Source organism: Arachis ipaensis, chromosome B10 (assembly GCF_059453495.1).
Source record: "Arachis ipaensis isolate K30076 ecotype BB chromosome B10, ASM5945349v1, whole genome shotgun sequence".
NCBI classification, from domain to species: domain Eukaryota; kingdom Viridiplantae; phylum Streptophyta; class Magnoliopsida; order Fabales; family Fabaceae; genus Arachis; species Arachis ipaensis.
The window spans coordinates 21,923,340-21,936,767 of NC_142435.1; the positions used below are offsets into that span (position 1 = coordinate 21,923,340).

At 38.5% G+C, this 13,428-nt stretch overlaps 1 protein-coding gene across 1 annotated transcript; it reads right to left on the reverse strand.

The window, feature by feature from the left end:
* Positions 1-1,302: 1,302 nt before the first annotated feature.
* On the reverse strand, positions 1,303-3,154 carry LOC107624035 (uncharacterized). The gene is made up of 2 exons (XM_016326469.3): positions 2,520-3,154; positions 1,303-1,873 (listed from the first exon to the last, which is right to left on the reverse strand). Exons 1-2 carry the CDS (start codon positions 2,819-2,821, stop codon positions 1,663-1,665), a joined length of 513 nt encoding a protein of 170 aa, XP_016181955.2. The 5' UTR covers positions 2,822-3,154; the 3' UTR covers positions 1,303-1,662.
* Between the last annotated feature and the right edge of the window lie 10,274 nt (positions 3,155-13,428).

Sequence of the window (13,428 nt, forward strand, 5' to 3'; positions counted from 1 at the left end):
AATTTGATATATGTCCTACATAAACCAACACAAAAGTATGCTTTAATAAACACAAGAATCCAAAAATTATGAGTTTTCTTTTTTATGTTTTTTTTTTTCAAAATTTATGTGTTTAACGCAATTTTTTTTTTGTTTTATCTTCAAAGAGGAGGAAGAAAAAGAAAAACATAACTAACATTTATGTGATTTCATCTACAAATTTCTATGCTTTTCTTCAAAACTTCTTGTATTTTTTCTAATGTTTGTTACATTACTATACAAATTTTGTCCCTAAAATTGAAAAAAAAAAAGCAAAATTTTTAATAACAGACAACACAAAAAATTGTGAAGCCGGATTATATAAAGAAAATAAACACACAAAAGTTTTTATTTACATAACATAAAAAATTTTATATATCTACATAAAATATAAATTTTTGCTATACATACACAGAAATTTTGTAAAGAAAAAGAAACTCAACTTATATATATCCTATCTAGATTAAACACAATTATATTTTAATAATAAACACAAAAACCTAATGTTTTTTTTTTTATGTTTCTCTTCTAAAATTTACATGTTTATTATACAAAATTTATGTGTTTATCGTTAAAATATATAAAAAAATTTCTAGATTTTCATCTACAAATTTTTGTATTTTCCTCCAAAATTTCTATGTTTTTTAAAGGTTTGTCATAAAAAAAATCTGTTCTCTAAATTAAAAAATAAAAATACATAAATTTTAGTAACAGAAAATATATACTCTTTAGTAATAGAAAATATACAAATTTGTGAAATTCAACACAAAATAATTACACAGACAAAATAAATTCTTAACTACATAACATAAAAAATATGTGTGTTTATTTCCAAATTTTTCTTATTCTTTTGTTTCTTATGTATATTTTCTCTTTCCATTTTTTATTCATTTCTTTATTCTTCTTACTTTTTCATATTTTTTTAAAAGAAAACGAAAAGAAAGAAAAAAAAAAAGAAACAAATAGAATGGAAAGAGTAAGAGAAGAAGATATATCGAACAAACGAAGGAGATGGAGAAGATGAAGAATAACAGAAATTCAATGTGGAGTACGTGAGTAAAAAGCGAAAAAATAAATATGATTAGAAATACTTGATTAAACTTAATTAAAAAATATTATTTGGTCACTCAATATTTTTTTTTTCTGTATAACATAATAAGATGGGTTTATTTATGGTTTTGTTCGCCAGTAATGAATGGTGGAAGAGACAAATATACATGAAGAGAATTAATTTTTTTTTATGGGATAGATGAAGAGAATTAAATTAATTAATGGCATGTATGTAGGAGAGATTAATAATTAAACACTGATTTCAAAGACAAAGGTTCACATATCCGGAATACATTATCAGCTAGCCCGCACCCTTTATACAACTTTTTAGCACTCACGCAGCAGAATTAATAAGTCAACAATTAGAAAAATATCCACCATAGCTTAGGTCTAATAACAATGAAGAACGTATATATATATATAACATGATATGAGGGTAGGGGCAAAATTAAAGCGTGGAAAATGGTGTCCTAATAATAAAGTGCACATGAAGCATGAGCTATAGCATGACCCTCTAATTTTAATTTGTTCTATCTTGTAATTAATCTTCAAATATACTATAATATGATACTACCAATAATTGATTGATAAATATCAAGTAGAGCAAGCAGCCGCAGCAGCAGGAGGAGTAGGAGTAGTAGTAGTAGTGGGTTCGCTTTTGGGTGATGAACGGTGGTGATGATGATGATCTTGTTTGTTAGAGGCAGAAGCCACCACCATATTATTATTCTTCCTCTTCTCTTTTCTACCGTCTTGTTTCATTTGCTCCTCTCTACACTCTAAACTGCAAAATGCCGTGTCCCCCCTGCAACCACACATCCACTCCTTTCTGATTAATTAACCATATCATACATATATATATATATATATATCCCCATAAGCTAAGTAAAATAGCATGAATTAATTAATTGATATACTATTTCCTATTTTTTATTTAAAGAAACGCAAATAAACAAACCAAAGCAGCTGTCCAGGATATTATTGACAAATAACCAGGAATAATATATGAGAAAGTTTTGGGAGTGAACATTATATATTTAATATTGTAGCCAATATTTAATACAAAAAATATCTGAAATTATTAATAACAAGAATATTTGAAACTCAATTAAAAGAAAATTTTAATCAAAATAGACTAAAATATATGTTATTTAACTCTTACACAACTGAAAAAAAAATATGTTTTAGAATAAAAGAAAAAAAAATATCATTTAAACATCTCACAAATAAAAAAATTGTCATTTTTCCTTAAAAAAAATATAAAATTCAATTTAACAAAATCTTATTTTTAATAGATTTTATATTAGAATTGTTATAATATTGACTGAAATGGTCCGTTATAGAGTTAATTTTCCAGTATTGCTAATAATATATATATTGAGAAATAGCATAAAGTCTGAAACTTGTGGATACTAATAGTAACTTAATTGGTAGTATATACATACACATACCTATACATGTAGATGTCTTGAGCAGGTGTCAAAGGAGATTTACAGAGGCCACAAGTCCGAAGAAAGTGAGGAGTATTGTTGTGTTGTATGACATCATCATCATTATCATGATGAGGGATGATTCCATGATGATGATGATGAAGGTGGAGGATGGTGTTATCATTACTATTGTTGTTATGAGGTGGCATGATCATCATGAATTCCTGATCATCACGGTCTATGTCGATGGCCATACCGCCACTCATGCTGGTGGTTCTCCTTATAACCGCCGCCGCTTGACCACCGCGCTTTCCCACTAACATCTTTCTTCGTTCTTTGCTTGTTTGCTTCTATAGATAGATAGTTCTCTTTGTCTCTCTTTCTTTTGGTGTATAAATTAAAAAGAGAGAGAGAGAGAGAGAGAAGTGAGAGTGTGGAAGGTGATAAAAGAGAGAGTGGTGGGGGGGGGGGGGGATCAGATCAGAGTGCTTGTGATTTGTGAAGAAGGCTCAAGGGCAAATCTCAGCCGTTGGTTGCGGGGCCTATAATGTCAACATCATCTTGCCCGCGTCACTCCATTATTTGCTTTCTTTCTTTCACTCAAACCCTGAATAATGGGAGCAATTTATAAGGGCAGATAATTACTCAATGATGTTGAGACCGTTAGACCTCAACTCTCTATTTTATGCTTCTTTTACCTCCTATACAGAGTAAATACTGTAAACATATATTATTATTAATTTTTTTTTTGTGACAATTATTAATAAAGTACTGAATGAGTAAAGATTGAAAAAAAATTAAACACAGAAAAATGTTAAAATTTCTATTTTGGTTAACAATCAAACATTTCTCTATTGATTTGCCGAAGTCTTGTCTTATAAAAAGAATGGAGGTCTTTTGGCAAGGATTTTGTCCACTATCATGAAACGAATCCGAGACCAGCACTGGTTAAAGGATGAGATATTTAATTTTTTAAACAGTGATGTTTGGTGAAGAGTGAAAATTATAGTTAATTTTTGAAAGAAATGTGCATTGCATATGATGTCTTTAATTTTTTTTTTTTTATTGTAAAGAGTGCAATCTTTACTTTTCACCTAACTACTATCTTTACCATAATATTACCCAATTTCGCTTGATATAAGCAACAATCTATTATTTACCAACAAATCTTAAATAAAATTCAGATGTACGAAAGATTAATTCTAATTTCTCAAATTGTAATAGTTTGAAATCACTACAAAATAAATTTGCTGCGATAATCCTATACTTAGTGGCAGTTATTTCAACCGTTTCTGGAAGTTGCCGCTAACCATGTAGCTGCACGGTTGTCAAAATGAGGGATTTAATTTTCACATTAGCTTATATGTATCTATTATTATATACATGGTTAGTGAATCAAAATATTTGTTATATATATTGGCTAATAGTAAGAAAGTTTAGAGCAAGCTAATGAAGATAAACCCTAAAATTAATTATAAAATTGTAACACCTTAATTATGAATAAATGACCATTTGTACCCATGAGAGATGAAAACACTGACATTTGTACCCATGAAAGCTCGAAACTAATCTTGTACCCATGATAGATGCTGTCTGTATGACAAAAGTGCCCTGTCTTAGATCTGAGCTTGGTTCGTGGGTTTCCGAACCTACGTGGCACTCCCACCCCACTACCCCCCAAAGCCATATCTGAGCCAACCATTCACCATCATCATCTTCATCTTCTTCACCATCATCCCCATCCATCACTGTCTCTTCCTAGCCACCATAACCTCCATCACCATCACCTCAGCACCGCCACAGCCACCTCCCTTCACCACAACCTCCGGCGACAAAAACACATGACATACACACTAACAGAGGAAATAAGAGAGCAAGGAGGAAGAGAGCAGAGAAACGAGAGATTCAGAGAGTGAGGAGAGAGCACGAGAAGAGATCCGATAGAAGGAGGGTATCGCGCCGTCATCAGCCACCGTCGCGCACCACCACCACTGTCAAGACGCCGAGCTACCACGCAAGAAGAGGGAGACATTGTCACTGTTGCCAACGTCGAGGGAGAGAGCGCGCGTTGCGAGCCAGAGACACAGCAAGGGGGAAGAGGAGCCGTCGTGCTCCGCCACTGTCCAGCCACCATCGCGCCTCACTATGCGTCACTGTCGAGCTTCGAAGAGGGAGAGAAAGTGCGCGAAGATGAGAGAGAGAGGAAAAGCCGATCCTGTCACCACCGCCACACCCAATGGGCGTCATCATCACGGGAGCTCGTTGCCGTCACTATCGGGAGTCGCCGCCGCTGTCGCCAAAACCACTGTCTCCGTTTGTTGCTCAGCCTTGTCTCTGTTTCTGATTCCTCTCTTGTGTGCTGAAATCGCTGCTGCCGTGGTGGTGGCCGTGGGGTTGTTTGTGCTTAAACGAAGCTAATACTGTTGCCGCTCCTTTCCTCTGTTCTTTTCAAGTTTTAGTAAGTTGTCCTTGTTCCAAAACCCTCATTGTTGCCGTTCTATTTTCATGGTTGATTGAGAATTTTGAGACATTATTGCATTAGGGTTATGTCAATACCTTTGCAAGTTGTTCGATGGCATTGTTGTTGCGGGAAGGTGTTGGTGCGGCTAATGCTGCTACTGCTGCTGATTCGATTTAAAGTCGTTGTCGCCGGAAGTTGTGGTGAAGGGAGGTGGCTGTGGCGGTGCTGAGGTGATGGTGATGGAGGTTATGGTGGCTGGGAAGAGACAGTGATGGATGGGGATGATGGTGAAGAAGATGAAGATGATGATGGTGAATGGTTGGCTTAGATATGGCTTTTGGGGGGGTGGGGGGTGGGAGTGCCACGTAGGTTCGGAAACCCACGAACCAAGCTGAGATCCAAGTCAGGGCACTTTTGTCACACGGACAGCATCTATCATGGGTACAAGATTAGTTTCGAGCTTTCATGGGTACAAATGTCAGCGTTTTTATCTCTCATGGGTACAAATGGTCATTTATTGCCTTAATTATCTTAAGCCTTACTTCGCGTTATAAAGTAAAGGTTAATCAAAAGTTACGACAATTCTAAAGCTTATACATATTATATAGAAAGAAGTAATATATTCTAGAAGCCCGATGAAGAATACAGCTCAAAAAAGTATTTGAAAAGCGCAAAACGTATACATGAAGCTACAACTTAACGCACAAGATATAGATATAAGATAGAAAAATATAAGAGTATAATAGCATAAAGATCTAGCCACGGCTCGCGAAGTTTAAGTCGGCTAGCTATATACAGACAATACAGAACTCTAAAAGTTAAAAATAGCTTATACAAGTCTCTCTCTCAAAATAAGCCTCTAGACAAAAGTAAATAGAAAAAGATGAGAGAACTAAGCAAAATAATCAAAAGACTTCAAAACGGAATGGAGATCCTCCGCTCTGTCACCACCAAAGCAATTCACCGAGGTGGGTTGCGACCTGCATCTGAAAAATAACAGCAGAATATGGTATGAGAACCGGAGGTTCTCAGTATGGTAACAATGCCCAGTGATGTAAGATATAAGACTTCGGGACGCCAGAGGCAATCCTAGAACTTCATATCCATCACAAGATTCATCTTAAAGCATAACTAAACATTAAATAGTAAATTAAACCTTAACATAATAAAGGGGTAATCTAACTAGTGAATTTCTAAACTAACAACTCTCCGCTGTCCCATAGCCTTCACCAACCTATCCTCCATGCGATCCCATCGCCACCGCCATCCGAACCTCCTCAATCCCAGTAGAAAACACAGATAATATCAATGCAAGTAAAACACAAGTATATGCATATATGACAAGTAATTCAATTAGGCAATTAGATATGTTATGCAGTTAGAAAAGCAAATTCAAGTTGGCAGAGCAAACAAACAGATAAAAGATGCACATGATGAATACCGGTCCTATAGGCTGTGATATCACATTGGATGTTCAACTGCCAACCCGACACATCACCATGGAGATGTCGCCCTTCGGAATCATAATGGAAACCCCCGAGATATGGTGCTCGGAACACCGTCCAAGATTTTGTGCCTGCACACTCTAGTGATCCGAAGGGATGCGAGCGGGATACTCTTGCCATGGACCTCACATCTCAATGCAAGCGGGATGAACCACCGCCCTTATGCCGCCGCCGCAGGCGGGATCCAACCACCGTCCCTGCCAGACCCATAGCGTCTCAACAATCTCAATTTAAAAATGTTACAGCAGTGGTTTTTTCAAAAATTCATTATTTCAGTATATCAATGATTCATCATTGCAACTCCGAGTCCTCGACTCATCTCAACCACTATCAATTCATAATTTCCATTCTGAACTCATTAGTTCGTCAGTTTCTTAAGTAATATACTATTCTTCTTTCTCACTCCACCAAAAACCCATCCTCAGTACACCAGAAACTTAAGCCTCCGTTCTCTAACTTTTTATGGTAATACCAAATAATTCTGCCCAAGACATTCTCTATGTTTTAACATCCAAAAACAAGCCAAAAAGTCTTAAATATGTGTCACAGAAGTTTACAAGCTTGCTGGGAAGGCGAAATAGTTAAAAACAATATTTTAGTTGTAAAACAGGGCATGTGCGTACGTACAGGGGTGTGCGTGCGCATGCCCAGGATGATTTTAAAAATGTGTGCCTACGCATAGAGGTGTGAGTATGCACAAGTGTAAAATTTTTCAATTCTGTTCGCTCGCACAAGGCGTGCGAACGCCCTCAACAAAATGCACCTTCCAACGTGTGCGTGCGCACAGCTTGCAAAACTTTGTTGGTTGTGTGTGCGCATAGGTCGTGCTAGCTCTCTCAACAGCAAGCCTTCCCCTGTATATACGAGCGCACAGGTTCAAAAACTCACAGGATTGTGCATGCGCACACAAACCAGAAATCACAAATTCTGCAGCATGCACAGAATTCAGATTTTGATACTAAACTTTGAATGATCATAACTTTCTCTACAAAAATCCATTTCCTACAAACTTTATATCCATTTAAAGATTTTCAGTGAACTTTAATTTAAAGCAAATTTCAACAAATTTTAAAAACTGAGACTCAAGTTATGATCCGTCAAAGTTCACTAAAAATCCGTTTTTACCAAAATTTCACAAGGTTCTCAATTTCCTAATTTCACAACCAAAACCATATCAACTCCATCCCACATCAGATTTTTATCATTTGTATCATAATCCACTACTCATATCATATAATTATCAACTCCCAATTATCCATAATTTCACACTAAACCCCTTCTCATCCAATAAACTCATCAACAACACTATATCATTATCAATCTTCAACATCAACCTCATTCATTCTCAATATCAATAATCAACATTATTGACAACATCAATAATATTACTCATCCAAATTCATCATACATCATACATCAACAACATTATTTAACAACCTCAACCACATCAATTCATAATACATCATCAACCAACCAAATTCAACAACCATATCAATCCAAACCTATCCTATGGGTCACTAGCCTAAGTGTCCAGAAATATTATATATTACATAGAGAAAACCAAAACCATACCTTGACCGATTCCCAATATGCCAAAAAACCAAAATTGAACTTCAACAAGCTTCAATTCACCAACAAGCTACTAACTCAATTCCAAAGGCTCCCAAATGTCCAAAGCAATTCCAACAAACTCCAATATTCAAACTAACATAATACATTTCATATAAATCAAGACCTAACACTCACAATTAATCAATTTACAAGGATTCTTGAGAAATTTTACCTCATTCACTGAAATTTGGGATAGAACCCAATATTTTCTTACTAATGATTAGCACCTAAACAACCAAAACACAAATTTTTCTCAAGACCAACACCCACCAAAGTAGAAATTCTTAGGGCAGCAGAAAGGAAGGGAAAATTCGAAATCTTACCTACACAAGTGGAATAGAATTAATGGGCTCGGTGAGAGCTTCGCGTAGCCGCTGACGGCACGTGAATTGGAGCACCGTAGCTCGAGATATGGCGGATTGAAGTGAAATGTTAATAGTGTTTCTTCTCTCTTCTCCCGCTCTTCCTTTCAGCTGGTGTGTGTGTGAGTTTGGTGATGAATGAGCTAAATGAAGCTCATTTAAGTGTATTTATATGGGGCCCGGTCCAATTTGTTAGCGTTTTTAGCCCATTTGGCCCAACTTTGGGCCAAACCTTTAAAATTAATGCCCGGTTTTAAATTTCTAAAATTTTCCTGCGGTTTTCTACTGTTTTTATTTTTTAATTATTCTCGCACGGTACCGAACATACTTAAACTGGTTCGGCCGGTTTGGTTGCCGATTCGCGGTTTTACTCGGTTTTTCGTAGAAAATACACTTTCCGACTCAGAAAAATCTACTGAGTCCAAAAATCATATTTATATTTTCTAATTCTCATCCTAAATTTTTGGAACCTAATTTGGGCAATATTAATTATTTAATCAAATGGTTAATTAGTCGCAGTTCTTACATTCTCCCCACCAAATAAGAAATTTTGCCCTCAAAATTTAGTGATTACTTGAGAATAGCTCGGGGTAATCCTTCTGCATCTCGGACTCCAATTTCCAAGTATGCTCTTCCACTTCTGCTCGCTTCCATGCTACTTTAACCAACTGAACTTCCTTTCCCCGTAGTTTCTTCACACTAGTGTCGTCGATACGCACCGGTGTTACTTGAAATGAAAAGTTCTCCTTCAACTCGACCGACTCGGGCTCTAACACATGAGCCGCATCCGACGTGTACTTACGGAGTTGTGACATGTGGAATACGTCATGCAAGTTAGACAAGTGAGGCGGCAAAGCTACTTGATATGCCACCGGCCCAAATCGCCTCAGAACCTTAAACAGTCCAATAAACCTCAAATTCAAGTTCTTTGTTTTAATTGCTCTTCCGATGCCAGTTGTCGGTGTAACTCTCAGAAATACATGCTCTCCTACTTCAAATTCCAACAGTTTCCTTTTCTGATCTGCATAACTTTTCTGTCGACTCTATGCAGTTAAAATCCTTGCTCGAATCTTCTTAATCTTCTCAGTAGTCTCTGCTACCAAATCAGGACCTAAAACACTTCACCAGACTCATACCAATAAAGTGGAGATTGGCACTTCCGCCCATACAAAGCCTCATACGGAGCCATTCCAATGCTCGCATGAAAGCTGTTGTTGTACACAAACTCCATCAATGGTATATAACGGTCCCAACTTCCAGGTTGATCCAAAACACATGCCCTTAGCATATTTTCCAACATCTGAATAGTCCTTTTCGACTGTCCATATGTTTGTGGATGATACGCCGTGCTGAGACATAGTCTCGTACCGAAGTCTCTTTGGAAAGCTCCCCAAAACCTTGAGGTGAATCGGGGATCACGGTCCGACACTATGCTCGATGGCACACCGTGCAACCTTATGATCTCCTTGATGTACAATCTCGCCAACTCCTCCATAGAATAGTTTACTCGGATAGGCAGAAAATGAGCGGATTGGGTTAAGCGATCCACGATCACCCAAACCGCATCAAATCCCGACCTAGTCCTCGGTAAACCGGTCACAAAATCCATTGCGATTCCTTCCCACTTCCACTGAGGAATCTCAAGTGGCTGTAGCATCCCCGACAGTTTCTGATGCTCTATCTTTACCTTCTGACAAGTCAGGCACTTAGACATAACTGTAGCTACATCACCTTTTATCCCAGGCCACCAGAACATTTTCTTTAAGTCATAGTACATCTTCGTACTTCCTGGGTGAATGGAAAACCCACTGTTGTGAGCTTCCGACAACAATTCTTGTCTCAGACTCCCGACATCCGGCACACAAATTCTCCCCTTATACGTCCACAATCCTTCGTCATCCCTAGTGAATTCTCCATGCCTCTTCTTACCAACTGGTTGAAATAATTGCTGAAGCTTTTGCTCATCTTGCTGAGCCCTCTATATCTCTGATTTAAACATACTTGAGATCTGTAACTGGTTCAAACAAGCTCTTATGGCCACTTCACCAATATCCAACTTAAGATCCACAAACTTATCCACTAACTCCTCTTCCTTGATATCATCCAAGCTATCGTTAAAGACTTCCGACTCAACGCGTCCGCCACCACATTTACCTTCCCACGGTGATAACTCAATTCAAAATCATAATCCTTTAGCAACTCCATCCACCTTCTCTGACGAATATTAAGCTCTTTCTGATTAAAGATGTACTTGAGATTCTTATGATCAGAAAAGACGCTAAACCTCACTCCGTACAAGTGGTGTCTCCAAATCTTCAATGCAAACACAATCGCCGCTAATTCTAAGTCATGAGTTGGGTAATTTACCTCATGCGGTCTCAGCTGACGCGATGCGTAAGCCACCACGTTTCGGTGTTGCATCAACACGCAACTAAACCCTTCAGTGACGCATCACAATACACTTCAAACTGTTCATGCAGTTCCGGTAAGATTAAAATAGGCGCTGAAGTTAACTTTTGTTTCAAGGCCTGAAAACTTTCTTCATACTCCGACGTCCACACAAATGGCACCTCCTTCCTTGTCAACTTAGTCATCGGTAGTGCAATCCGGGAAAATCCTTCAATAAATCTCCGGTAATATCCGGTTAAGCCCAAGAAACTTCTGACTTCCGTCACCGTCGTTAGTCTTTCCCATTCCATCATCGCCTCTACTTTCGAAGGATCTACAGCTATTCCTCCTTTGCTCACCACGTGACCTAGGAACTTTACTTCCTCCTTCCAGAACTCGCATTTTGACAACGTAGCATACAATTTCCGCTCCTTCAGGATTTGCAACACAATTCTCAAGTGTTCCTCGTGCTCCTCCGCCGTCTTAGAATAAACTAAGATGTCGTCTATGAAAACCACCACGAATTTGTCCAAAAAGGGACAAAATACTCTATTCATGTAATCCATGAACACGACAGGTGCATTCGTTAACCCAAAGGACATCACCGCAAACTCGTAGTGTCCATAGCGCATCCTAAATGCAATTTTTGGAATATCATCCTCTTTCACCCTTATCTGATGGTAACCAGATCTCAAATCGATATTGGAGAAGACCCCAGCACCTTGCAGTTGATCCATCAAGTCGTCGATCCTAGGCAATGGATACCTTTTCTTCGTAGTCACTTTGTTCAACTGTCAGTAATCCACACAAAGTCGCATTTCTCCATCCTTCTTCTTCACCAATAAAACTGGCGCTCTCCACGGTGATACACTCGATCGAATGAACCTCTTGTTCAAAAGCTTTCCCAATTGAGTCTTTAATTCTGCCAGCTCTATCAGAGCCATCCTATACGGCGCAATCGATACTGGTCCAGCTCCCGGCACCAATTCAATTGCAAATTCAATCGCTCTTTGAGGTGAAAACTTAGGAATATCTTCCGAGAATACTTCCGGAAAGTCTCTAACTATCGAGATTTGATCTAGCTTCTGATTATTACCTAACACATTTGCAGCCAATAGTATATAACACTGACACTCTTTCTCACTATAGTGCACCATTACAGAGTTCAGGTAATAACCCTCAACTACCACTGCTCCATTTTCTCCTTCCGGCATAAACTGAATTGACCACTCAAAGCAATCCAACAAAACTCGATTCTTTGACAACCAATCAAACTCCAAAATCATCTCCAACCCAACCATTGGTAAACAAATCAAGTCATGCACGAAGTCTCTACCCTTAAGCTTGAAACCTACTTGCCTACAACCCGACCTTGTCATAACCGTCTGATGCGGAGTATGTACATACAATTCAAATGCTAATTCTGACACTTTCAAACCTAGTTCCTCAACTTTGTCAAATGAAATAAATGAATGCGAAGCTCCAGTATCATACAATGCAACTAAGGTTTTATCTCCAATTAAACATATACCTCTCATCAACGGATACGCTTTAGCATCATCTTTGGCGTTCACAGCAAATACTCGCCCTTGGTGTTAACTCTGACCCGCATTCAGGTTTTTTCCACGAGTGCAATCTCTCGCAACATGACCAGGCAAACCACAGTTGAAGCAACCACCTATACCAATCTTGCAAGAGTCATTTGGATGAAAAAGTCGACAATGATCACAAGTTAAATCCGGAGAAACCTTACTCTGATTCCCTCTCCCTTTGCCACGCTGGTACTGATCATAAGTGTTTTTTCTGAAGCCGCCTTGACCTTGAGGTGCATGTCCTCCTTTCTTGAAATTCTGACCCCTCGGTTGAAAGTACTTGCCATGTTCACGACTAGTATTTCCTCCATGAGTGTCCCTTGACGAGGCTACTGTCTTTGCACATTCCTCAATAACTCTCGCCTTGTTCACAAGATCGGAGAAGATCCGAATCTCCAAAGGAGCCACGGCAGTCATGATGTTATCCTTCAAACCCCTTTGATACTTAATGCATTTCCATCTTTGATAGGTCTCCGGGGCACCCTGACACACCCTAAAGAACCTACAGAGCTCCTCAAATCAGCTAGTATAGTCCGCCACAGACAAAGAACCTTGCTTCAGCTGCATAAGTTCCATCTCCTTCGCTTACCTTGCAGATTCAGGGAGGTACTTCTTATACAAAGCCGTCTGGAATACATTCCAAGAAATGTCAACATTCTGAAACTGTAGCAAGCGGCACTCTCCTTGCCACCAGTGCTGAGCCTCTCCCAAAAGCTGATACGCAGCAAACTCTACATACTGGTTGTTCGGAACATGTTGTGCTTGTAATGCACGCTCATGGCCTGGAACCAATTATCCGCTTCCGTAGGATTGGTTGAACCTCTGAAAGTCAGTGGATGAACCTTGAGAAAGGTAGCCAAGGTCATCAGAGCACCTCCCATGTTATCACCCTTTCCTTCCGCATTATCATTTCCATTTCCATTTCCGTTTCCGTTTCCAGCCGGTTGGCCTAACCTCTGCACAGCTTGCAGAGTCGCAGCAGCATTTGCCTCCATGGTATTCCCAAGATTC